At 51.8% G+C, this 25,891-nt stretch overlaps 1 protein-coding gene across 1 annotated transcript in view; it reads left to right on the plus strand.

The window, feature by feature from the left end:
• LGR6 (leucine rich repeat containing G protein-coupled receptor 6) overlaps positions 1-25,891 on the plus strand; it is a 110,018-nt gene that overhangs the window by 79,295 nt on the left and 4,832 nt on the right. Inside the window, exons 6-16 of the mRNA XM_062625708.1 lie at positions 681-752; positions 12,324-12,392; positions 13,122-13,193; positions 13,861-13,932; positions 15,023-15,091; positions 16,041-16,112; positions 17,758-17,823; positions 18,421-18,492; positions 20,023-20,094; positions 20,933-21,058; positions 23,179-23,339. Of these exons, the coding sequence (XP_062481692.1) occupies positions 681-752; positions 12,324-12,392; positions 13,122-13,193; positions 13,861-13,932; positions 15,023-15,091; positions 16,041-16,112; positions 17,758-17,823; positions 18,421-18,492; positions 20,023-20,094; positions 20,933-21,058; positions 23,179-23,339 (923 nt within the window). The remainder of the gene's footprint in view (positions 1-680; positions 753-12,323; positions 12,393-13,121; positions 13,194-13,860; positions 13,933-15,022; positions 15,092-16,040; positions 16,113-17,757; positions 17,824-18,420; positions 18,493-20,022; positions 20,095-20,932; positions 21,059-23,178; positions 23,340-25,891) is intronic.

Below are 25,891 nucleotides of genomic sequence, written 5' to 3' on the forward strand. Positions count from 1 at the left end.
TGGGAGCTCCACAGCCCTTAAGCACTAGATATTCATGACGTGTAGCACCACGATGAATGAGAACAAGGGGAAAATATGTTGTCTTACTGTAGAGAATGTGCGTGCATCTCACGTGGCCCCTGCACTCTGAAGCATTAAAAGTCAGGCAACTTTCCTTGCAACCAAACTGGAGCTAATCCAGGCACTGGCAACTTATTCAGGTCTTTGCAAGATAATGAACCGGGACCAACAGGATGATTTTGGGCTCAAAGCCTTCTTGCCACTACGAAGGCTCTGAGGAGTCCAGATACGACTGTGTCTTTCAATAGTACTCTGTGCCCATGAACAGCCGTTGAAGCCACCCAGCACTTTGTAAGGTTAGGCCCAATGTAAGGTGAGGTCTAGGGTGCTTCTTGAAGCTTCTTGCTTAACCATGTTCATCCAAAGCCACCTGGCAGCTGTGAAAGTGGAGGTCTCGGGGAAGCTCCTACCTCAGGCTGGGTTGCTTGGGAGAAACAGGAGCTCTGTAGCTGCTCTGCAAGCACCCAGCATGTGTCTCATGGGGCAGGAGAGGAGACCTTATAACACCCCGCATCCCAACCCAGGCTGTGTTCAGCTTGCAGGACGTCCCTGGGCCATGGCTCAGACTGGCAGGACAGGTCAGCGCGCACCTCCATTTACCATGATTGTTTTGTCCACAGGCACCTGCACAACAACCGGATCCAAAGCCTGGGAGCCAACGGCTTCGATGGGCTGCACAGCTTGGAAACCCTGTGAGTCCCCTCTTTTCTTCTCTACCCTGTAGGGTTTTGTACGTTCATCCCCTCCATCAGTGCCCGCAGGAAAGAGCCCCAGTGCACATCCACTCCTCACCGCACACTGAGGGCATCAGCCCAGCAAGCAGATGCCCAAGGCACGATGCTTCATGGGTGATGGCAGACTGGACTTTCCCCCTGCATCTGTGCAAGCTGGTCCAGCTGTGCTACTGCTGCAGAGGGGTCTGCACATGTGGGTATTGTCTGTGAGGGGGCTCTGGGGCCATGGACACAAGTGCCATCCAGAGAGCTTGCATGCCTGCCCTGCTCAGGGAGGTCTCCACCTCCTCACCAATTCACCTGGTCCAAAAGCTTCCTAAATGCCAGCCCAAAGTGTGTGGGTTTACCAGCTTGAGTTCACGGCTGGTAAAATCCTCTAGAACCTGCGAATCTCTCTTCGAGATGGTCTCTCATGTCACTTGGCATCATGTTCAGGCAGTCCGTCAGGACACAGGTGGAAAGCAGGAAGGAACTCTCCTCTGGGACACATCTTCATTAGCAGCAGATGGGTCACCCTGAGCTCAAAGAGAATTAAACCTGATGGTCTTGCCTTGCACACACCATGCCTTTTAACTGCATGAATTACTTGGGTCTCATGTGTCGTGCATTGGACTAGGAGGGGACATAATCAAGCAAGCAAAGAAACCAAGGCTCTGAAAGAACTGGAAGAGGTGCCTGTTGCCTTCAATTGTGTAGAACATGTCCCTTCATGCAGGCCTTGGGGTCAGAGTCAGGCCCTTGCTCTTTGCCAAGGAGACCTAGGGGGTCTGGGTCATGGCGAAAAGAGGTGATGCTTGCCAGCATTCAAGGAGACAGGGCCCCTCTGTGCCCAGCACGGTGCCAGCAGCAGTGATGGGTTGAGAGTGGAAGCATCAGGCCAGCCCTTGGTCCCTAGACACCCTCCTGGGGGGCAGGACCACGACACGCATTGTCTCTTACTTTCAGACTGGCACATACTGGGGCCACCCAGAAGGGCTCAGCTGGGGAGAGGTTGAACCATGCCAGGGATGATGCAGGAAGGGATCCTGATGGATTGTCTCCTCTGGTGACCCACGGATCTCCCCCATCGCTGTGCAGGCTTGGCTTTGTGCCCAGGCATTGCTGGTGGGTAGAGGCAAACACGAGGGCAGAGTCGTGTCACCCAGGCAGCACAAAGGCAGGCAGTTTGCAGGAGGGAGTGGAGGACTTGCTGATGGAAGAAAACCCTGTTTGAGCTATAAGCACAGGCAGACCATGCAGCAGCATCACAGCCTACATCAGAGCAACCTAATTATTCAGCCAAGGTGACTAAAACCACCCTGCTGCTCATCCCAAGCAGGATGGGGCTGCAGGGAAGCAGCTGCCCCCTTATTTACTGCTGGAAAGGGCTTCCATTTCCCTGGGGGATAACTCAGTTTCCACAGATGCTGGTGCTGAAAGCTCATCTTCCCTCTCTTCCTCTCTGCTCCTGCTCTATCACTTTCTCTGCCTCCTGTTGCCCATCTGAGATGCCACCCAGCGCTCAGGGGAGCTCAGCATCTGCCTCTCCTGCCCTCAGTGCCCGCAGGGACCGGACTGCACAGCACTGCGGGGACGTGGCTCTGCGGCAGTGCATGACCAGGCAGCCCTGGGACCCCCAGGGTTGTGCCCTTGGAGCAGAGCTCCACAAGGCTTGGATTTGCCCTGTGAGGATCCCACAGCCCCCATCCTCCGCGAGCCGCCCGCAGCTCAGAGCACGGGGCTGTGGATGAGCTCTCCAGACTCCCCTCCACATCTGGTCACACTGGAGTGTCCTCAGGAGGCAGTGAGGGGCCTTTTGCTCCTCCTAACCTAATTCTCACCTCCAGGCCAGCAAGTACTCCAAGCCTTTGTTGCTCCTGCCACTGGAACCATCCCCATCCTGTCCATGGCCAGCTCCCATCTGCCCTGCTGACCAGAGCTGGCCAAGCTCTGTGCCCAAAAACAGCCAAGCATTTGGCTGCAACAGCCCAGCCAAGCTTCTAGAGCTGCACCTACCTACCAGCTCCAGCTCCTGTGCATGTGGAGGCTGTTAGAGGCTCCGCACATACCCTGCAACTCAAACTGTGATTACATTCTCTTGACAGCACTTAGCACATTTTCTTGGCTTGTGGAGGCCAAACTGTGCTCCCAGTTACCCCGTAGGCGTTACCTCCTGGAAAACAGCAAGATGGGAAGAGTTTGGTGAAGACCAAAACTTCTCCAGGGTTACTAAAACGAGTGTCTGTGGCCAGATGCTGATTACAAACCAGGCACAATAGCTGAAGACGTTCAAAGGAGACAAAAATTGTCTGGGGCTTTCCAGCAAAGCCTGGGAAGTTTTAGGTGCAAGAACCTGTTTCCCTAAGGGAAATGTTTCTTCCCATATCCAGTTAGAGAGGGAAACTTCTGCTTTTATCAAATGCAGCCAGAGCTGAAAAAGAATCCGAACCCATTTCTCCATGCAGGTCTTGGCAATGGGCAAGATGCTTATACACATCCATGTCGCATCCCTACCCCTGGTTCTACCATTTCTGCAAAAGCAGGACCCAGGGGAGCATCTCTGCTCTTGGAGAGGGTTTGGCCCTGGTATTTTAGGAGATCAGCAAATCTAGAAAGAGGCAAAGTGAAGGCAGATGAATGACTTCACGTTTCCCCTGCACTGACCTGCAGCTATTGTGACAAGTCAGCTTTGCCAGATACAGAGCAAGAGCAGCTCCATGCTGGTGAGGGGCAGGTTGATGCGCAGCACCCACCAGGTGGGTCCAACACCAGCACATCGTCCCAATAGTGTTTCAAAATAGCCTTGAAACATAGTGAGGCTCCCTCACCAGCTCCCATAAGCCTGAGTCATGAAACAGAGCAACCCCAGAGGGTTGTGGGAAGAAAGCAGGTATTAGATGGTTGAAGTGGGTGATAACCTGCCAATTTTTAGCCCTCTCCCAATGCCATGTCCTTGACACACTTGAGAGGCGGCCAATGCCAACCTCATGAAGTTCAACCAAGCCAAGGGCAAAGTGCTGCCCTTGGGTCAAGGCAATCCCAGGCACAGCCACAGGCTGGGCAGAGAAGAGATTGAGAGCAGCCTGAGAAGGACCTGGGGTATCAGCTGATGAGAAACTGAACATGAGCCAGCTTTGGTGTGTGCTTGAGCCCAGAGACCAGCCATGTCCCGGGCTGCATCAAAAGCCACCACACATCCCCCAGCACCTGCTCAGGGCTTGATTTTGAGCTGCTGAAACAAAGGGAGAAATGTAAAAGTAAGAGTTATGGGCCTCTCAGTGGTCCTGTGCATGGACATGGCCAAGTCCCTTACACACATGGAGCCTGGGCTGAACTAAAACAGGGGCCAGGGCTCCTCCTGCCCTGGCACATGCAACCAGACAAGACCCTGATGCTGGCAAAGAGCAAAAACGTGTCTCACCAGTGTCCCATCTCCCCACCCTGCAGCAGGACCGAGGTGCCTCCCTGGGCAAGGCAGGGGTGAGAAATGAACACTGCCCCCCAAGACCAGGCCATAATGCTGAAGACCTCAGGGCTATGGCCAAGAGAGCAACAATCTGCCCCCAGATTGCTGCTCTTCTGATTGTTCAGGCATCTCCAGCCCATCTCTGGCATGAATGTGATGGGGAACCAGCTCAGACTGGCCCCACAGCCCTCACTCATCCCCTCTGCCTAAGATGACCCTGCTGCTTCCTATCTCTCTGACTTCTCCCTCCCCATGCGCACCCCTGGCAGCTCCTCCACTCGTCAGACAAAGGAGATAAATCACTTGGGAAGAGCAAATCTCCATTCATTTAAAAACCTTTTAATTTCTTTTCAGAAAATAGCACTAATAAATTAAAAACGTCTCCCAGAAGGGCTGGCTCCAAACCCTCTGGCTCCAGGCATTCTATCTGCCTAACCTTGCCTCACAGGAAACGTTCTTACCACAGCCTTTCCCAGTGTGCTGCCCTATTATCCGGGTAATTAGAGTAGTCTGTAAATGCAGAGAAGAGTTGGAACCTACGGAATCCTCTGGAGAGCTGGATTTCCTATGGGAGAAAAAAGAACAGAAGATTAACACAAAGTGCACCGTGGGCAATGAAGGCAGGAAGAAGGAAGCGGGAAATCTCTCCCCCATAGCTCATAGAAGGGTTGTTTCACCCTTTTAGGGCCAGGCAGGCTTTGCTGTTCTGCCAGCCTTGCTCCTCAAGTGGCATCCGTTTGCATCAGCATGTTTCATTTGAAGTGTTTTGTGCAGTCTCTTGATGCTAATCCAAGTCTGTGCAATTCCCAAAGTGCCTTTGTCTCCTCCGAGGATGCTGCGCCGAGCTGCTCTCTTACTTCCTCAGCATCCTGATGCTCCAGCCCTGCTGTGCATCAGCATGGGTCCCTGTGCAGCTCATCAGAGCCTTGGCTCTATGGTCCCAACCCTGCTCTGCCACAGGGGACTTCAGCAGAGGCTTGGGTACCCAAATTCAGGGGATGGAAAAAGGAAGGGGGTAGGTGGCTTTGTGAAGAGAGGGACCACGGCTCAGGGCTCTGGTTGCATGGGCCCCTGCATCTGGTCCAAGAACAGAGCTATAAAGTCCATTGCCTGCTCTGATCATCATGTAAATGGAAGGTGCCTCTTCCAAACAAAGCCACCTGTAAAACTGCACGGACAAATGCACAGAACACTGCCTGGGAGCATGGGGATCAGACCCTTCCTTCCTGTGGTCTCCTTGGGCCAACCAGTCCCAGGTTGCTGCATCTTCTTTCCCAAGAGCAGGAGCCTGAACTGCCAGGAATGTGTCCTTGCTGGTGCAGCTCAGGCTCTGAACCAGTCAGGTACCTGCCAGCCGAGCTCTGAGCTTTGTCTGAACACGACCCCAGGCAGACATGATATTTTGCAAATTATATAGAAAAAACGACAGAAACTGAAGGCAGTTTATGTGAAAAGGTAGTTCCGGAGTCACTGCGTTTGTGCATGGGTTATGGCTCTGCTGGGAGGCTCCCCTCCTTCACCCATTCTCCCTTTGCCCACCAAACCCTCACACCACCCTGCTTGCACCCTGCCTGGCTCCCTGCTCCCTGGAGCCACTGATCTTGCAGTGCTAGAGAGCACTGAGACTCCTCCAAGCCATGGGTGTCCAGATGTGCTTGCTGTGACCTGTCAGGGGTCCCCAGCTCTTCTGGCTCCATTGGCTTCATTGGGCTTCACTCCCTTGCCCAGAGTGAGAGCAGTGATGGGTGAGAGTGAATTGCCTGTCCATGAACAGGAGGAACACCACTGCAGGCAGCAGCACTGGCAGGAGAAGCAAACCGTGGGCATGTTCTCACCATGGATGTGCTGATGCACAGAAGCTCTGTGCACCCCACGCTCCCTCCATCCAGGAGGGGGACAGGGGCCAAGCAGCAGCAACTTGTGCACCTCGGGGGATAGGAAGATGTCCCCGGCTTCCTTCCCGCAGCTTGGAAACGCTCTGCTGTAGACCAGGCTTCCTTGAGCCTTCTTTCCCTGCCTGGCAAAGGGCAGCAACTTCCTCCGTGCCTCCCCTGCCTGAGTCATCAGCTCCATGGTTATTGTCTGTGCATCCCAGCGACCGAAGTCCCCGCTGCTCTGCTTTGCGGTCAGCTCCTTTTGTGTCTTGTAAATGATATGTGCATGGCAGCGCCTGTGCTCCCAAGACCCCCCACGAGATCCCCTTCTCAAAGGCTTATTTCAACCTTGTTAAATAAATCAGACGGAATTGAAACCATATTTGATGCAGTACCTTTGTCAGTTGGAGAACAGACAGAAATCCTGGTTGGAGCAGACACATTCTGGGCACCGCTGCATTTTTAAATGGAGAACAGAGCTGTGCAAAGGAGGATTGGCAGCTGCAGGCAGACAAGGCATGACAGGTCCCCCCTGCCCCAGCAATAGACCTGTCAGTGCCACATACGTGCTGTAAAGTGGTGTCGCACCGTGTAAGTGAGAGGCTGGGATGTTTCCAGGCCAGGCTGTCAGGATGAATCCTTGTACAGAGGTTGCTGCTTGCTCCTGGCATAAATCAGGTACTGTTAGTGCCTGACAACCTTCCCATGGTGCGGGGGCTCATCGCTGCTCCGTTGCCTTCCGCCACAGCCTGGCTTCTCCTTAGAACTTGCCCAAAACGGTTCTTTCTAGGACATGATGAGTTTCGACATTAAAGCACTGACCCTGGCAGAGGAATCCCGTGATAACCTGATCCCAGGGTTTTTCTCTCTCGTGTGCACATCTGAGCATCCTCCTCTTGTGCGTCTCCATTTAGGCAAGGAGGGCACAGCCTCAGGCTGACTGGAGTCAGACGTGCTCTGGGTCCTTTCGCATCCCCCTTCCCTCCTTTCACTTATGACAGACCCTTGCTGCATCCCGTCATCCAGATGGGGTTGGGGAAGGGCACGCACTCACCGCACGGGTTGGTCGCTGCCAGGAGAGCAGGGCTTATGCTGATGCTACACAACAAAACTAAGGCTCCTAATGGTACAGTTACTGTGCATACTCGGGACTAATCAGGCAGCTCTTCCACAAGCTCAGCCACAAGCCATGACCTTGGTATAAGGCAACAGGGTAAAGCTGTGAGGCCAGTGCCAGGCAAGGGGTCAACCTGCATGGTCACAGCTGTCCCCTGGGGCTTTCAGACTAGCAATTAAATCATTCCCAGTGCTTGCCTCGGCCGCAGTCACCAGCAGCACCACCAGCAGCAGCAGCAATCACATTTACTTGCAGCCTGATTAGATGCCACCACAGGACAGGTAGAAATGCAAGCCCCTTATCAGAGCCTGCACAAAGCTTCCCTTCAGGGCACCTCAGGAACATCTCAGACTACAGCGGGACTGAAGTCAGCAAATGTCCCATCTCCAGCTTCTAATCTTACTGCATCTTCAGGTTTATTAGCTGCAAATTTGCACTGTTTTGTGGCTTATGGAAGAATTTATAGCACTATATAATTTTTTCTTGCTTCCTGCGTGGAACCACTAATAATCCCTCACAGGCAGAAAGTTGACCTGAGACTCTTTCCCCTCCTCTTCTCCTTTTGGTCTACCTGAAGATATGAATAGTTCCAGGCTGCATGTTGTCAGCTTCAAATCACCCTGGCAGCTAAAGCCCAAAATAACTGTGCCTTTGATGTCGATTTACTCTTATTTCTAAATAAACAACAGGGTGGGTTAAGATCTTCCAAATACGAAGCTATAGGCTCATTCTAGAAATAACAGCAAAGCAAAGCCAGCCAATTGTGTCTTGGGTAGACTGGGTGACCTTTAGGAGGTTTTCAGTTTAGCTAAGAGAACAGACAAGGCTGTTCCTACAGTGATTCCTGGAGCTGGTAACTTGGAGCCCAACTAAGGAAAGTGATGTTTCTGTAGTCATTTCTCTTGCACAGCATTTCTGAACATCTTGGCTGAGTAATTTTGCTTCCAAAAGCCCCTGATAATGGGGAAAACTCTTCTTTATGCCATGCACATTATTTCTGTTGTTGTGATGATGATGATGATGAGGCTTCCCTATTGCTTTGCCATGGCCATGGCCATGGTGCATTGGCATCCTTCCACCAGGCAATGCTGGCATTGGGTCCGCTTTCCCAGGTGTGTCAAAAAGGGCAGAATGCAAAACCCACTCCTAGAGACCCCACATGTAGCATGCAAAGTCTTAGGGCAGACCCCAGAGCTGGGGCAGCTGGGAGCCACGTCGGGGATGGATGTATCCCTGTGAGGGTGCTGAGGCGCTGGCACAGGGTGCCCAGAGAAGCTGTGGCTGCCCCATCCCTGGCAGTGTTCAAGGCCAGGTTGGACACAGGGGCTTGGAGCAAGCTGCTCTATGGAAGGGGTCCCTGCCCGTGGTAGGGGTTGGAGCTGGAGGAGCTTTAAGGTCCCTCCCAAACCAGGCTGGGGTTCTGTGATCCCATGATCTGTGGAAACAGCTCCATAACATCCCCAGCCCCATGGTGGAGGCTGGAAGCTGCTTCTGGGTCATTGCTGGAACCAGCGACCAAGTTCTAGGAATGAAGGAGAAGGGTGAGGAAAGCCACAGCTGTGTCCTGGTCTGGGTCTGAGCTTCAGGGGCAGCTGCCCCACTGCAGGGAGGAGATGACACCATCTCAGGCCCCATCTCAGGCAGTGGCTTCTCCCAGCCTCCTCCAACCAGATCACACACACACCCCCCCTGGTACCTGCAGGGCTTGGCACAGGGCAGTGCTGGAGGCAAGTCAGGGCTGTGGATCAAGAGCAGTTGGCTGCAAGCATCACTCAAGGAAGCTGCAACAACCACAGCTGGGTTTGCTCCCTGGGAGAGAAGCTCACCTGGTAAGCACCCAGGAAGCACGGGCAGGAGCCAGCACAGGCACATTGTCTCCATTGAGCAGACCAGGTCCCTGGCAGCCAGGCTGGAGCAGAATGACTACACCTGGTTGCATTTCCACTTTCCAACAAGCCCAGTCTATGCCAGCATTCCAAGATGGCTTTTGTACCCAGAGGGAGCTGCTGAACACAGTGCTCTTTGTGTCTGTCAAGCACAGGGGGAAGGGAGGCACAGAGATGCTGCCAGGGCTGGGAAAGGTGTGTCTTCACTCAGGAAACACCGGTCCTGTACCTACTTGCACACACATGGAGGCACAAACACAATGTTCATCTGCTGATGAAAGAGCAGCCTGCCTGGAAGAGACCACGGGCTGGAAAGGAAATGCAGGTTTAGAGAGAGACAGGAGCAAATATTGCAGCACACGGAATCATTCCCTGTAAATAACAGCGCTTCCAGATCTCAGATCCCTGTTTCTGGTGGTGAATCACAGCGGAGCCAAGCCCCCTCTCTTGGGCAATACTTTCAGTCTGTCGGCTGCTCACAGGCACGTCAGGTATCGCTGGGGAGAAACTCATCCCCGCACAAAGCTTCCCCAGCATCGGCCCCACAGTGGCAGTGGGCTGAGCATCCCCCAGGGTCTGCCCCTTGGCATCACGGAGGCTTAGCCCAGGGAGGAAAGGGGCACAGGCAGACACCCAGCCCTGAGTGACCCCTCTGGCTTCCTGCAATGCTGAGAAACCTCGCTGTAACCCTGGGAAGCCACTGCAGGGTGAGACTTTGAAAGGTATGAAACACCTTACACACAGACAGGCTGTCAGCCAGCTGAGGCTGCTAACGCCTTCTGATTTCATTCAGTGATCTGAAGGTTCATGGGATTTAAGTGATGCTTTCAAACTGCCCAGCAGTGCCCTGCCTGCACTTCTAACCGCCCATTCGCTTTGGAAATGAGCTCCTGAACCTCCCTGAGCTTCAGCGAGGGGATGTGCATTGTGAAAGTCCTGCTCCTTCTTCCTCTGCGTAACAGAGCCTGTGCAGTGTGAGGCATTCAGCTGTGCCAGTGATGGACACCTGATGGGTACCACAGACAGAAACTGGCTAAGAGCATCCAAGTAGCTGGTAACAAGCTACCTCTGCCTTGCAAAGAGGGAGGTGTATGAGCAGTCATGTGTTGGGCTATCCTTTAACAGATCATTTTGGGCTCTAGCAGAGAAGACTGGGAAAAATCAGTGATCTGCTAGGACCCAGATGAGAAGTGAGCGTGTCAGAGCAAGCTCCTCAGAAGATACAGAGCTCTCCTATCTAATAGATGTGAGTTGGCATGAGGAGGAGATGCATTGCTCCTGTTTCACTCCTGGGCCTTGGGGACACGCACAACAGCTTCACATCCCAGCACTCTGTCACTGCATTGCAGGTTGGGCATGGTGGAGAGCTTGTGGTCTTGTCACCAGCCCTGCTGATTGCCAGCACTGGCAATGGTCACGCTATGTGAGCCCTTTCCAGACCTTGAGATCCTACAGGAGCAGGGTTCATCCGCTCAAATACACTCAGTGCAGGCAGCCAGGCTCCCTCTGCAACTGGAGGAGATTAAATAGCCCTTGGGGTGGGGGTTCCACAGCAGGACCTGCCCCATCCCCTGGGCTGCAAAGGGAATCCAGTAACAAGATCTGATAGGGACCTTGTCAGGGCTACGCAAGATAAAATCCACCCCAGACAACCTCATTCCATGTTTTTCTTCTGGTTTTGTCACCTGCTTTGGAATTACCTGATAAGTATTCCCTAGGATGTAAGTCATATAGGGCTGGAGTCTTGGAAGGCACAAGGGAAGGCCAATTTGGTTCATTTACTGTGTAAATAACTACAGGGCAAAGCCAAGATGGTGCAGTAGAGTAATTCCCAAGCAGGAACCCTGGTAAAGGAGAGGACTACGTAAAGGTGGGGGGGAGGGTGGGCAAGAGAGACCATAGTGTAATTACCATGGCTGGGCCCAGAGGATGAGAATTACAAGGTAATTGGGCAGCACCCCATTGCTGTGTAAATACATGGTTATTTCTGTTCTGTAAACCACAATCCGGGTTACATGGTAATTACTTTGAGGTCCATTAAGTGTAATTATACAGTAATCTCCAGGAGCCAGTAATTACACTCATGTTATAAAGTATCTACCACTTAAAACTCAGCGAGTGTCTTGCAGGTAGGAAGCAGTCGCTTGGGTTTGCAGTGTCTTGGTCTGTGGGATGGCCAGGACAGGGCCAGTGTTACCATTGCAGCTGGAACTGCCTTCCAAAGGAGAGCATTGGGCATGCTAGAGGAGGACTGACATGTGTCTAAAGCCCTGCCAGTCTCCATGGCCTCCCTCTAGTCAACAACAGGATGGGCACCTTCAGAGGACTGCTCCTCCCATGCTGCCAGCAGTGCCCCATAGCTCACATAAACCCTTTTCCAGAGGTACCGGCCCATCCTTGGAGAACAAATGCAGCTCATGAAGTTTCATTCAGGCTCAAATGTCTCTTCTGGTTGCCAGGTCAGAGCAAATGAATGCCAGGTTTGTCATGATGACCAACATATCATATTTTGTTTAATTTATTATACTGCAAATTAAACTTAATGCTCAGCAGTGTCAATACCTCTTGTACACTTCTTCCACCTTTAGCTTGTGGTTTCCATTGCAGGGTTCACCCCAACCGTCAAAAGAAGACCTAGGCCTTCCCATAGCCTGCTCTTCCCACTGGTTCCAGTTACAGCATGTCCCAGTGACAGGGAGATCTGGCATCCCCAGGACAAACACCAAGGGAATGGTCCCATGTCCCCTCTGCACTGCAGGGCAAGGGTGCCCAGAGAAGCCCTTTCACGGGGCCCACAAAGCTGACTTTCCCCACTTGTCTTTCTTGTCCTTCATAAAGCCCCATTTTGAGCTGGAAAAGCAGGAAAATGACTCAAAGCAAAGCCCCTGGGGCTGAGGTCCTGGGAGTGGGCATGGGGCACTCTGAAGATGTGAAGCAACAGCACAGCAATGGGCAAGGAGGGACTTGGGGAGAAAGAGTCCAACCATGGCTTGGACAGGCCCTCGCCTCCCTGTGCTCCTAGCAGGGAATATTCCTGCTGCAGAGATGTGTGAGATTTTGTTTCCAGGCACCGGCTGGATCAGCACAGTAGGAAAAACCTGGCTCCCACACTGAACAACCAAGTTTCCATTCCTTCAAAGCACAGATACACTCGGTTGAGTTCCTACAGCAACATTAATGAATGGTTTTCCTTTCCCTGTCTTTCAGGGACCTGAACTACAATGAGCTGCTGGAATTCCCTGGGGCCATCAGGACACTGGGACGACTGCAGGAGCTGTGAGATTTCCTATTTATTCCTCTTCAAAAGCATCGCGTGTGCTCTGACCAGAGGAGAGCACTCGATCCAAGGCTTGCTTTTGGCTTTTCCAGCCCTCTCTGATATGCACTTAGAAGTAGTTTGTCCCTTCAATTTCCATCAGCTCTCATCACCACCATCAACCTCTGCAACAGGCTGGTGGAGGCGAATAGTAGATCTCTCCATCAGGTTTGGAGCTGTTCATCCTCCCGTCACATCTGAAGGTCTCAAAGTCCATCTGATCTTTTTATTCTGGGAAGAATTCTCAGGAATTTCCCTGATCAGGAATCAGCATTACTGGGACATTCAAAATGAGAATAAGATCCTTAACCCATTTTGAGGTGGCTTTTGAAATGCCTGCCACTAACTAAGAGGCAAATTTCCAACAGCCATGTGGGATTAAACCTGGGCATCACCCAGAGCCTGGCCTTGCTCTTGGGCAGGTATTGGTCTTGGTCTCTGTATTCTTGGTGGGTTCAGTGAGTTACATACAGAGCACCAAGCTGTACACTGAGTAAATAGAGCATAATGAAGGTTTTGTCCTGCCCAAAGGCAGACCTTGTTCACTTGCTGGGATGATGCTACATCTGGAGCAGAGCCTACACATCCTATTTTCCATGTGTTTTGAAGACTTTAAAATTGTTGAAGAAACAAGGTGTCTCCAAGGCTTTCTCATTCATTAATATTGAGATATTTGTTTCTCCCAACAGCGGTTTTCATAACAACAACATCAAAGCTATTCCAGAGAACGCATTTGTTGGGAATCCTCTCCTCCAAACAATGTAAGATAATTAAACCATGTTTCCTAAATCCTTATATCCCCCAGAAAGGGGCATTTCCTGACGAAGTTTGGTTGGGATTCCTGACAGTCATCAGCATGACCGCAGTCTGTTATATATGGGCCAGTGCAAGCTGAAATTAGCTCCTCCTCAGCTATGCCTCAGGACTTTTGCCATGGGTTCTCCTTTCTCCGCAGCTGAACTTTGCTGTAGCACAGGCTGATAACAATGAAGGACCAATGTATGGGTGGTCTGCATGGAAACTTGCTGTGTGTAACAGGATTTGCAGAGCCCTGGTTGACATCTGCCTGTGTTTATTCCTTGTGTTTAGAAAAGCTGCTCGCCAGCTCCAGCAGTATCTGTATGTGTCGGGGAGCTGGGACACCAGATCGTTGCGGTGATCACAGCGTTACGGCACTAGAGCAGGGTTGAAGGAAGGCTTTGCATCTTTGGGTTCAGCAGGACACCGAAGAGCCCTTTCAGGCTAGCAGAAGACCTCAGTTTTACCAATGTTCAGCCAAAACAGGCTAGTGGAAGAGCCTGAGGCTATCTGGAAAACAAGGACAGTCAATAGCTGCTGCTATGCTGGGTGCTCCAAGGCTCTTGACCTGTAATAGCATCTTCTCTTCACGCGCAGCAGAATCTGACCAGTTACCCATTTTCTTTGCAGCCATTTTTATGACAATCCCATCCAGTTTGTTGGACAGTCTGCTTTCCAGTACTTGCCAAAGCTCCACACTCTGTAAGTTCATCAGCATGTCCTCAGAGAGGTAACACATCCAAGCCCCAAGCCCTGTGAGCTCGACACCATCGAGGTCTCCTCCCTTCCCCTTGCCTAGAGCCCTTGTGCCAATATAAGACCATGGTGCCACTCTTCTGGCCAGCCCCAGGGCAATGAGCCAAGGAGTGGACACTGCAGATGTTTTCTGCTGAAGAAGAATCATTTTGAGAAGGGCATTTTGCAGGGACCATTTCATTCCTCCTGCCACCACAGCTGACAGGCACGGGAGTCATTTAGGGTCTCCATGGCTTCATCAGCACCAGCAAAGACCACACTCATAAGTGCCACAACTTCTGTCGCATGCTGCTCAAGCAAAACCTGCACTGGTGTGTGGCGGCTCAAATTCAAGGACACTGAAGGCATCTGCCTTCCCCCACAAGGTGGAGAAGCAGAGGAACATGTGTCCTTTAGCACCGACACCACGGCACAAATAATCTTAGTGGGCAGGTAGCGGTGCCAGTGCTTTCCTCCATACGTTTGGCCCTAAGGCTGCTCCAGGATCACCACCACTCCATGTAGGCTGGCCCGCACTGGGTGGCTTTTCAGCTAACCCCTTGTGGCACAGCACTAAACACTGAGGCAGAGGAAACCTCAGAATCTCTCTTTATAAGCCTCACACAGCCTCCCACACTCAGGCAAATAAATCCTTCCAATGCCCATGCATTCTTTAGATCCAAGTGCACAGGCTTAGGGATCTTGCTTGGGATGCTCTGCTTTACATCCCCCATTGTTTGGGAGGTTCTATTTAATTTGTGTAGGGATCATGCCAAGGATGTCAGTGGTCTGGGGAAGGGTCTGAGCTTGTCAAGCCCCTGTGAACAGAAATGCCCAGCTCCAGCTCACTGCATGTGCACTGTGTGAGACGTCTGCTCCACCACCCAGCCAGCAGTGAAACACTGATGAGAGGGGGACCTTTGTATCTGGCCCTCTGATCACCACACTTGGGTGTGAGGAAGCAGATTTGCCCCCACTGCTGATGGGTCTGGGACCTTGGGCAGCTACACTTGCTTCTGGGTCCTGGCCATCTCACTTCACCCTCATTTCTCTGCAGGTCACTCAATGGTGCGACGGACATCAGGGAATTCCCAGACCTTAAGGGCACCACCAGCCTAGAAGTTTTGTGAGTGGCACCTCTCTCCCTTTTACCCTGCTATTTGTGCTCTTCCTCCATCAAGGCGGTCCAGGCTGTTTCAGCGAGGACAACTTTCACAGCGCTGTGCAGCTGGTTGTCTTCAGCTCTGCCTCTCCCTGGTTACTCACCTCTCTGCTTCGTTTCACCCCTGTGGCTCCTGAAAGCAGCTTTCCTTTCCGTGAGTTGCTCTCTCGCTACTGTTGAGTGTGCTCCAATCCTTGTTTGAGTTATTTTTTTCTCTTCCTTCCCTTCTGCACCTGTGAAGGAAAGAGCCTTTGAGTGCAGGGCTTCAGGGTGGTCTGACAAGACCCAGCATCTCTGCCCAGCCTGGGACCAGCACTGGCAGGGCAGAAACCATCTGCCACCCAGGCTGGGGGCTTCTGCAACTGTTCTGGTCTCTTCCTCACACCACCAGACCCAGCAGAGCAGGAGCTGGAGGAAATGGGGTCTCTGGCCATCCATGGTTCTCCTCTCTAGGGCACTCATCCACGCACTGTGCACAGTGTGGGAGCACAGCTGAGCACCCCACCCCAGGAGCATGATCTGGCTGTGCTTTGCCTCGGGGACACAGGGACACAGGGACACATTATCCATGCACAGGTTTCTGCGGCTCCAGGCACATCACCAGTCTGGACAATGGGGAACTGGGATGGCAGAACACACCACACAGGGCACTGCCACCTGACCTCAAGGTGGTGAAGGACAGCAGTGAATTCTGTATGTGGCAACATCCCAGAATTTCTTATAGCCATATTGACCGGGTCCAGCAGCAGTGCCTGTTTCCAAGGCGGGTTTCATTTCTATCTCAGTATTTCATTATCCCATTGATATTGTCTCTCCTGCCACCACCTGGGACCAGCAGCTGGGCTTGTGGGTCACAGACTCTGTGTGCTGGCTCTCAGTAACATCATTTCTTCTCTCTCCTCCTCTCCTGTAGGACCTTGACCCGGGCAGGCATCCACCTGCTCCCCAGAGGGATGTGCCAGCAGCTGCCCAGCCTCCGAGTCCTGTAAGTAACAGAAAACCCAGCTTTCTTCTTGTCTCGCTCAGGGAGGGGACCAGCTTTGGAAGCCTACCCTGGGGTTCTTATTCCTGTTACCTTTTCCATGCAGAAAACACCACTTTCTTAGGCACCACCTTGAGCTTTACATGAAGCTTGCTTGCTTCATCCCAGCGTGATGCTCTGGACTCACATGGTGCAGCTGGGGCAGATCAGGGTTTTGCTTGGAGTCTTTAAGTTGCTTTGGCTCTACCTGCTTGGCAAAACAAGGAACGATGCTGAGTGGAGGGATGCGCTTTTTCCTTTAACTGGGTGCATGATGAAATCCCCACCTCAGAAAGACTCCTGCACCTTTCCAGGAGTCACAGCCCTCGTTCCCGAGATCCCACTTTGTCTGCAGTCAGAGAAATCGTCAGGAAATGAGTCATGAGCCAGATTTATACAAGTTTGCAGCCTTAGGGCAAGCAGGAGGCTTGCCTCTCATCAGTTTTTATACAAGCAAGCTGAAAATGAAAACAAGTTTGTTCCAGGAAAGCAACAGGAACGAATCCTTGATCACAGAAATTGGGAACAAGAGGAAAACATAAAAATAAAAGAACACAGCTTGGAACCTTGCAGATCACAGCATTTTGGCTCTAGCTGTCCCTGCAGGGAAGATCTCTCATCTTTAGACATTGGGACCAACTCAATGGCCATCTTGCCACCAAAGTGTAGCCTTTGGAATGGGCCAGGCTGTAGGGTCCCAGGCGCTCTGTTTATGTTGCAAGTTATCTGAGTGCAAAGCAGAGCCTGTTCCTCATGCCTGCCCCTCCTTGTGGGAGAGCTTTACCGGGACACCCCACCTTTTTCTTCATTCTTCTTTCCCACTTAGTTTTGCTGACATCAACTGCATTGCGTTCAGAATCAGGACAGTACGCAGGGCAATGCTTGTGCATGTTTGCATCTCTTGCCTTTGAGATGCATTGGCCTTCTGTCCCCGCAGAGGTGGTTCTCGCTGCTCTCCCCCACGTTGACACAACTGAACACAGATGATGCTGTTAATGCCACATCTCTGGCCCTCTGCTCCTCACCCCACTCTGCAGACCTGCTGCAGAGATCTTGCATGGGGGCTGTAAGAGCTACCACACGGGCATGAGGCTTGCACCAGTGCTTGCCTTGCACAAAGACACTCAGAGCAAGCATCATGTGTGTGCAGAGTGGAGATCCCCCTCACTGGGGCTTATTGTTGCTGGGGAGGGACTCTTCTTTAGGGACTGTAGTGACAGGACAAGGGGTGATGGGTTAAAACTTAAACATTGGGAGTTTAGATTGGATCTAAGGAGGAAATTATTTCCTGTTAGGGTGGTGAGGCACTGGAATGGGGTGCCCACGGAGGCTGTGAATGCTCCATCCCTGGCAGTGTTCAAGGCCAGGTTGGAGCCTTGGGTGAGATGGTTTAGTGTGAGGTGTCCCTGCCCATGGCAGGGGGGTTGGAACTGGATGATCTTAAGGTCCTTTCCAACCCAAACTATTCTATTATTCTATAATTCTATGACTGTTGTCCACATCTGTGCAAAATGGAAGCCGGGTCACCCCCTCTCCAGCTTCCCAAGGGAAGGACCGGGGTGCTCCCGTTTGATCTCTTCACACTGCTGTGCTGGTCCTTCCCCTGCAGGGAGCTCTCACACAACCACATCGAAGACCTGCCCAGTTTCCACCGGTGCCAGCGGCTGGAGGAGCTGTGAGTAACGAGATGCCCCCGTGCACCACACTGGGGAGAAGGGATCTTATGGGGAGAGAGGCAGTTCCCACACTCAAACCTCAGCCTTCACCAAGCGCTTGGGAAGCTGAGCGCTGGAACTCACTGTGTGGGCTGCAAGCAGACCAGAGCTCCAAGCCTTGTCCCTGTGCAAATACAGGATACGAATACATCCCCTGTGCACAGGAGCTTCATTAACTCAGTTCTTTTCAGGGGGCCCAGCCACAGCATCAGAACTAGAACGTGACAGCACTGAATTTCACTTCAAAAGCAGTCTGCAGGCTTAGGGTGGAACAGAGTAGGGGACCAGCATGACTTTGTAGCTAATGGGGCACATTCAACCACTACACATCAACAGTACTTTGCTGTGCTGCCATGGCATCAAAAGTAGAGGCCGTCTGACCACTGGAGCTGCCCACTTTAAGCTGTTTTGTTGAGCATCCTGTTTGCCCCTTGAAATAAGAGTAGACCTCCCAAGCTCAAATGGTGGCTTCCACTGGGACAGTGCCTGCTGTGGGGTGACAACAATCCCTACCAAGTGTGAATGCTGCTTTCTCAGACCGGCTTCTGCTTTTTCAGTGGTCTCCAGAACAACAGGATCCATGAGATCAGAGCGGACACCTTTGTGCAGCTGATGGCCCTGCGCTCCATGTAAGTACAGCAGGGGAGCAACTGGACTTTTTGATGGAAGAAGGGGACTTGTGAGCTCCAGCTCTTCCACTTCCCTTTACAAAAGCACAGGGCAAAAACGCTCCCTCTGACTTCCCTTCTGCCTGCAGACAGCCCTCTGTAAAAGAACACATCACCTGCCAGCCTCACTGCCCACACACAGGGATGCTTCCCATCACATGCCCAGGCTACACGCTGCAACTCATATGATGCACAGCACACACTACAGACAACTGACCTCTAGACAGCCACAAAGGCATGGACGCATGGCAGGGACTTGTGCATGAGCATCCCTTTCCCTGCACATGCTAGTCCTAGGCTGTGCATTCCTGGGACCCCCATGCAGAGCATCCCCTTTGATTTGGGACAGTGTCCCCACAACTCAGCAGTGTATGTTAGATGTATGAAGTGCACACAAGTGTGCACATAATATACACACACAGGAACCTTGCAGCACACAGCCCATTGATGTGCTTGGCACCTCTGAGAAGCAAGCAAGGCTCCACAGGGCATGATTCTCCCTGTACATGTGAGAAGAGCCCTCAACATGCTGATGGTTTCTATTTACTGTTCTCTTAGGATAGGAACTGAATTGCATGGAAGCTTCTGCCCCTGGTGCAGCATTTAACAGGCCAGCATTCCTAGAGGTGCACATTGTGTTAGTAACTGCACAGGAACACTCACATATCGCATGGAACACTACAGACAAGCATGCAAATAGGGGCCTGCTGCTGGCACACACACTCATACAAACGTACATCTGAGAATGCAAGCTCCAGCATTTGCCTTTGGGTGTTTCCTGCATCCCTATGGGAAGGATCCATCTCACCCAGTTTCAGCCTTTTGCAGTGGGACACACACACACACACACACACCTGGGCAGGTATCTCCAGCTCCCTTTGGAGCAGGAAAGATGAAGACACACACAGCAGACTTCTCCTGTAGTCAGTCTTAGGAGATAAAGAGGCTTCTTGATCCACTGGCTCTTCTCTGCTGGTAACAGAGGGTGCTGAGCCCTCTGGCTCAGGTGGAAGCAGAGTTCATTGAGCAGCCTCAGTGTGCTCAAGCCAACAGTCTATGACAGGAAACACTCCCAGATGACCTCGGTTCACCTTCACCCAGTCCCTGAGCAGATCTGCCTGTGCCTGGGAGCCCAGCACTGTGACCATGAGGGATGCTCTGGCACTACAGCATAACCTGTCTACTGCTCTGAGGTTTAGTGTGTTAGCATAGCACCCCAGATTTACAGAAACTAACCCAAAGGAACCTTTCCCATTGGTCCCAGTGGAGGAGATCCTCCAAGGCAAACCCGGGTACCCTTTGTTAGAAATCACCCATATATAAGACCCAAACATATTTGTTTCCAAGGAGCTGCAATGAGACAGAGCTTGCTGCTGACCTAGAGGCTACAGACCCCACATTTGCTCGCATCGAGCCCCTTTACCTGGGGGGTGTCAGCAGCTTCACTGCCCTGCTTTACTCCCCTCTTACTGTTATGTCCTTGCCTTGCAGAGACCTGAGCTGGAATCACATCCAGTTTATTCACCCTGAAGCCTTTGTGACCCTGCACTCGCTCACCAAGCTGTAAGTTGCAGTGATACCAATGCTCCATCCCTGGAGGTGTTCAAGGCCAGGTTGGACAGAGCCTTGGGTGCCGTGGTTTAGTGTGAGGTGCCCCTGCCCACGGCAGGGGGTTGGAACTGGATGATCTTAAGGTCCTTTCCAACCCTAACTACTCTACGATATTTCTTTCACAGTGGGCCATGGAGAGCAGGTATCTGAGGAGCTCAGATATCCCCAAGGATACCTGGCATTTAGATACCAGAAGGCTGCAATGCTGAGGTGCATGCCTCAGCACTGACAGGGGCAGACCAAATCCCAAGGTTTCCTACCGATATTAAGGGGACAATGAAAAAGCATCTTCAAGATGCTGCCACCCTGAACACTTAAACCTTCACTTTCTGATGCTTTCAAACCTGCTTTAGATGTCCTTGTGAAAGATCAGCAGGACACACCGTTTTGGCAAGAGTATTGCAGGCTACCTTTGCTGGCCTTAGAGGGGGCCCCAGTCCTCAGGCCCCTCACTAAGGTCCTTGGGTACTGAATGGGCTGGAAGCTGCAGTCATACCTGACCTGTTATGGGGGAAGTTGTGAGGGGAGAGATATTTGTACAGGAGGTAGATACTATCCTGAGCTTTCAATGTGAACATTAGCCCCTGCCCCTCATTTTCCCCAGGGATTGCAGTATGGAACCATTTACCTCCAGCGGATCCTGGTCCCCGTGCAGCACCAGGTCCCATTTCAGCATCCCATTAGAGGGAGTAATCCAGGCAGTGTGGCTCCCTAAGCCTCTGCTTGGCTGAGATACAACCAGCACCAAAACTCTGACCGTGATCTCCCTTCTCTGCTTTCCCTTCATCAGGGACTTGACTGATAACCGGCTGGTCACGCTGCCTCTGGATGGTTTGGGTGGACTGACCCATCTGAAGCTCCAAGGCAACCCTGCTCTCTCTGAGCCCTTCACCAAGGAGAGCTTCCCCAAAATGAGGTAGTGGTGGTGTTGGCTCTTTCACTTCTGGCTCTCAGCATGGCCTGTGTTTGCTTACAGCAATCAGTCTCCTTCTTTCCTTGTTTATCTCATGCTTTCCTCCATCCTTTCAGGCCAATAGGGTGAGGGAGCTTCATCTGCTGCTAATGGGCCTCATCTTTTAAAGTCTTCCATGGGAGAGTGGTGATGCTCCCGGGCCCATCGGCCCCCACCCAAACACACACACAAGTGGAAAGCATGGAGCAGGCCCAGCTCAGGGCTCCCTTGAATGGAAAACATTCCCAGAAGCCAGTCCTAGCTAATGACATCCAGCTTTCCTTCAGTAAACTCTGTTTGTGTGGCCGCGCCTGGTCTGCTACGGATTAATGAGGAGCCTGAAGGGGTCAAACCAAGCCAAATGGGGCTGCAGAAGGCTTGGAGTGCAGCACCACGCTGCAGGCTCTGGCTCCCCTGACCCTCCCGTAGTGGTGGGTCTCCAGCACGTCATCTGCCCTCAGGCTGAGCCCCCCATGGTCCAGATGACTCAAATGCCCCTCAAGTGAAGCCATCTTCTGCTTGGGTCTCCCAGGTAGCTCCCTTGGAGCCAAGGATGCATGAGCTGATGCTCCCACTCATCCAGTACGGGTTCCCAAGGGTAGAGCTGCTCCAGTTTAGACACCCACTGCTGGGGTCACAGCCACCCCAACACTGGGCTTAGGAGCTCAGGCCTGGTGCAAAGCATGGATCTCTCACTTCAGTCTGCCTCAGCAGTGCTGTCCACAGGGCTTTCTCTCCTGGTGGCTTTGACTTATCATAGCTGGTTTCCAAATGGCAGGGGATCCCAGAAGCTTCTGGAGGGCTTTCCACACCCAAGATAGCAGTCCCTTGCGCCCAGTGGGTCAAGTTGAGCATTTCCTCAACTGTTCCTCCTCTAAACTTAATTCCATTGACATCTGTGGAACTGATTTGGATTGGTACCAGAAAAACTGAGTGTGCAGGAGTGGTTAATGAGTCATGGCAGGTGACGGACCAAATAACCTTCTCTTAAGGATAACAATATCCTTATCTTTGGGGTACTGCCATTAAATAGACCTATTCTTGGGCATATGTCTGGAGGGATGATCTGAGAACAGTCCTCAGCCATCCTGGGAGATTCTGTACCTCGCCATCACCTTGCAATAATAGGATTTAATTGGGAGCTTATAACAGGAAGGCAGCTTGTATACAGAGTTTCCCTAGCCTCCCAGGGCTCAGCCAGATATGTTTGGGAACTTAAACAAAGCGTATTTTTAGGCTATAAAGTTTCACCACATTCACTGATGTCGTCAGGAGACTGTAATTGTCTGGAAAGCCTGAGGTTCCTTTGCCTCCATCAGCAGTCTGCCTGACTCCCAGCAACGAAGCAGAAGTGTGCAGCCTTTGAAGAGCATGCAGCTGCTGACTGATAGGCTGGTATTCATCCAGCTGATGTTCAGCTGCTGTTTAATGAACCTTGAAACACACGCTGTAATTAACTGACAATTTGACTCCCGAGCAGAAATCAGACATGAAAATAACTTGCTCCACTCAAGAGACCTGAGATTGCCCTGTTTGAGCTGGCAGGGGTGAGCTGTGGTCCTGGAACTGGAGCTTGGAGGTGCCTCTCTGACCTTCAGCACCAAGCAAAGGAGGACCTTGCGCTCCCTCGAGCTCTTGGGAAGCTTCTCACTTTAAGCCAAAGAAAGGATGCCCAGCAAAAAACTGCTTTGGGGTCAGCACTGAAGGGTGCACATGCAGATGGTGCATTGCCAGAGGCCGGAGGAAAAAGAGGCTATTTTAGTCTAGGGAGAACTGCAAGAAGGTTTTTAGGAACATCCAGGAACTTCAGTGCAGTTTCCAAACCTGTTGTTTGATAACATCCTATTGACCAACAGTGTCTTCAGCACCAAAAGCGGGCAGTGCAGAGACACCGTGTCATGACTTGGGCCCACATTCTGTCCTACACAGAGTCCTTCACCAGAGCAAAGTCCTGCTCCGATGTAACCATCACCTGATAGACTTGCTTTGGTTACATATGGAAGTCAAGCACAAACTGCACAGCAATGGAGAGCGAGGCCATGGAGGTGATGCACCTCAAAAGTTCTGCTTTCCCCCTCTTACAGAGTTCTCGAGGTACCTTACGCCTACCAGTGCTGTGCCTATGGAAGCTGCAGCAGCTTCTTCAAGATGTCCAGCCAATGGGAGACGGAAGACATGAGCCCTGAGGAGGAGGATCCCCACAAGAGGACCATGGAATTGTTTCCAGGTCATGCTGATAACCACTGTAAGTAACCTGGGCTGAACAGTGATCAATCCATGGGCAGAGCCGTGGTGTGGGCTAGGATGTGATCCTGCTCTTGCTAGGTACCAAAGCATTTGATGTGTCAAAAGACAGTCTCTCCCAGCTCTGTTGACAGACCAAGACCTACCATAGGCTGCCAGGCCCCCAGGCCAGTCTCAGCCTCATGGATTATATGTGTGTTCACAAGATACTATGACCAGAGGGGAATGCTGACTGATTCCAAGATGTGCCAGATGAGACTATTAGCAGCTTGTAAAGGCTCATATTTTCAGATGTTAAAGCACTCATTCTGCCTTGAAATACCAAACCACAGAGGTACAAATGCAAAAGGCTCAAGAAAATCCTTCTTTACTATGTGCAGCTTTTGCAGATAGTCTCCTTACCACTCGGTAATGCATGGTCTACTCTTCACAATGAGGGTTTTGTGATACTGCTATTTTATTTAATCGATTGTTGCTTTATTTCTGTCCCCAGTGCTTCCTTTTCTGATGGCCACCAGCAGTATTTAGCTGCGTTACATGAATCTTGTAACACACCCTCATTAAAGAGGAAAAAAGCTCTCAAACATTCCTTCCATGCAAGAGATACATTGGTCTCATTAAGAGAAAATACCTCGGAGCTCCATCCCCGCAGTGTACAGCCAGGCCCATCAGGGTGCTTGGATGCTGTGGGAGAACTTGTGAGAGGGATGGGGCACGCTTCCAGACAGCCGTGTCCTCTCAGCCTTGCATAGTGCTTCCAGCAAGGGACTGGGGAGCCCTTTACAAACAAGCCTGCAGAACCTCACGGCCGGGTGGTGAAAGGCCACTTGTCCCAGGCAGCTGGGTAGGGATGAGAAATGGGTCCCCAGTGACCCAGCCCTGCTCCAGCAGCCAGGCAGTGCTGCCTGCCTGCACCCAGCACCCATCCCAGCACCAAAGGACCGGCTGACTCCAGCCACATGGTGCCCAGCCATGGACTCTGGGACCAGCTCTACTGCTTCCCATCCTGCCACAGTCCTGGGTACCTGGGAACCCCCAGACACCACCCAAGTGCGTCTGGTCACATCCAACCAAGAGCCACCCCAGGCCCAAAGCAGTGTGGTTGGCACATTCCTGTCCCCTTGTCACAACAGATATTCAAGGTCCCATTTTCAAAACTTTTGGTGCTCAGGAGATGCTTCTTTGCATTATAATTGGTGGCATTTCACAGATTCACCCCTGCCCTAAGCCTGCCCCGTGCGGCTGGGCAGGAACCCCGAAGATGGCTCTGGGGCTGTCACACAGGGCATCCGGCAGCTCGCTCCTGCTACCCTCCCCAAACAGGGAGGGCAGGGAAAGAGCAAGTGGTACTATTGCCACAGGCCACTTCCATCACACCCCACTTCAGGACCACTAGTTCGAGGATAGAAAGGGATGTATTTACTTACAAACATGTGTTTGCAATAATGGAATGAAGCCCTAGAAAGTGAGAAGAGAACACACTTGTATGGCTGTCCTTGATAAAGGCACACTGCTTTACCCAGCCCAGCACCTCCACTAGGTTCTAAAGCAGACTCATTAGCATTTACAACCATTCAGCATTACTGAGGGGTCCTTAGACCATTCTAAGACTACTTCTGCCATTCAAGACCACTCAAGCTTCCCAAATTCACCTGCTGAGGCCCCTTGCAGCCACCTATGCCCTAACTGTGAAGGAGAGAGCACTTATCTGCCAACCACACGTGGGGACTGCCCTGGCTATGGCAGACACCAGGAAAGGGGAAGAAGCATCCAGCCGGGTGGTTTTTGTTCTCCTCTTCATTCCACATCAGTGTTAGTAAGGCAGCTGGGAACTGTTCTCCATGCAAAGGACACTACAAGCAAAGCACTTCTGTTCCATGAGGCCTCAGATAAGTGGAAGCACGTTAGCTAAATTCACATAAATAAGGGCTACCTAACAGGGAATGAAGCCTGCCCTGCTACATCCCCGCAGCCCTTTGCTTTTCTCTACAGCTCCCAGGCTAGGGGAAGCACTGATTTCCAGCAGAGAGAGGTACATTTTCTGCCTTGAACCCCTCTGCACTGGCCAAGGATTGCTTTGCAATTCCCAGCTAGCTCAAAAGCTGAGGCAAAACAAAAGATCACTCCTTCACTCCATGCAAAGGTCTAACCCCCACTTCAAACCAGCCTTTGTGCATTCCAGCCCTTTGAAGAGAAAAGGGATGGGGGCAGGTTAGGATTTAACGTTACCATGGGCAGGGTTGGGCAGAAAGTGCAAGCCTCTGCATTGATTTGAGCATTGTGACCGCACACCACAGCCCCTGCGCTCTGGGTGAAAAAGGCACTGGAGATTTATAAGGCTATAAAATACAAGGACGAAACATTTTCCCATCCCACTGTGAGTGTTTTCTTGCCAGGCTCCAAAGCAGCAGAAAGATTTCAACTCTTACACAGACACACTTTGAAAATGGCTTTTTTTCCCCCAAAGCTCCCTGAAGCTGAGGAAGCCACAATGCTTGTCAGGAGGCACTAAAGACAACACGTTATCTGTCATTGTTCTTCAACCTAATGATC

The sequence above is a fragment of the Pezoporus occidentalis genome, unplaced genomic scaffold (assembly GCF_034315485.1).
Source record: "Pezoporus occidentalis ecotype Australia unplaced genomic scaffold, CSIRO_AGI_Poc_V1 ctg280, whole genome shotgun sequence".
Lineage (NCBI taxonomy): Eukaryota > Metazoa > Chordata > Aves > Psittaciformes > Psittacidae > Pezoporus > Pezoporus occidentalis.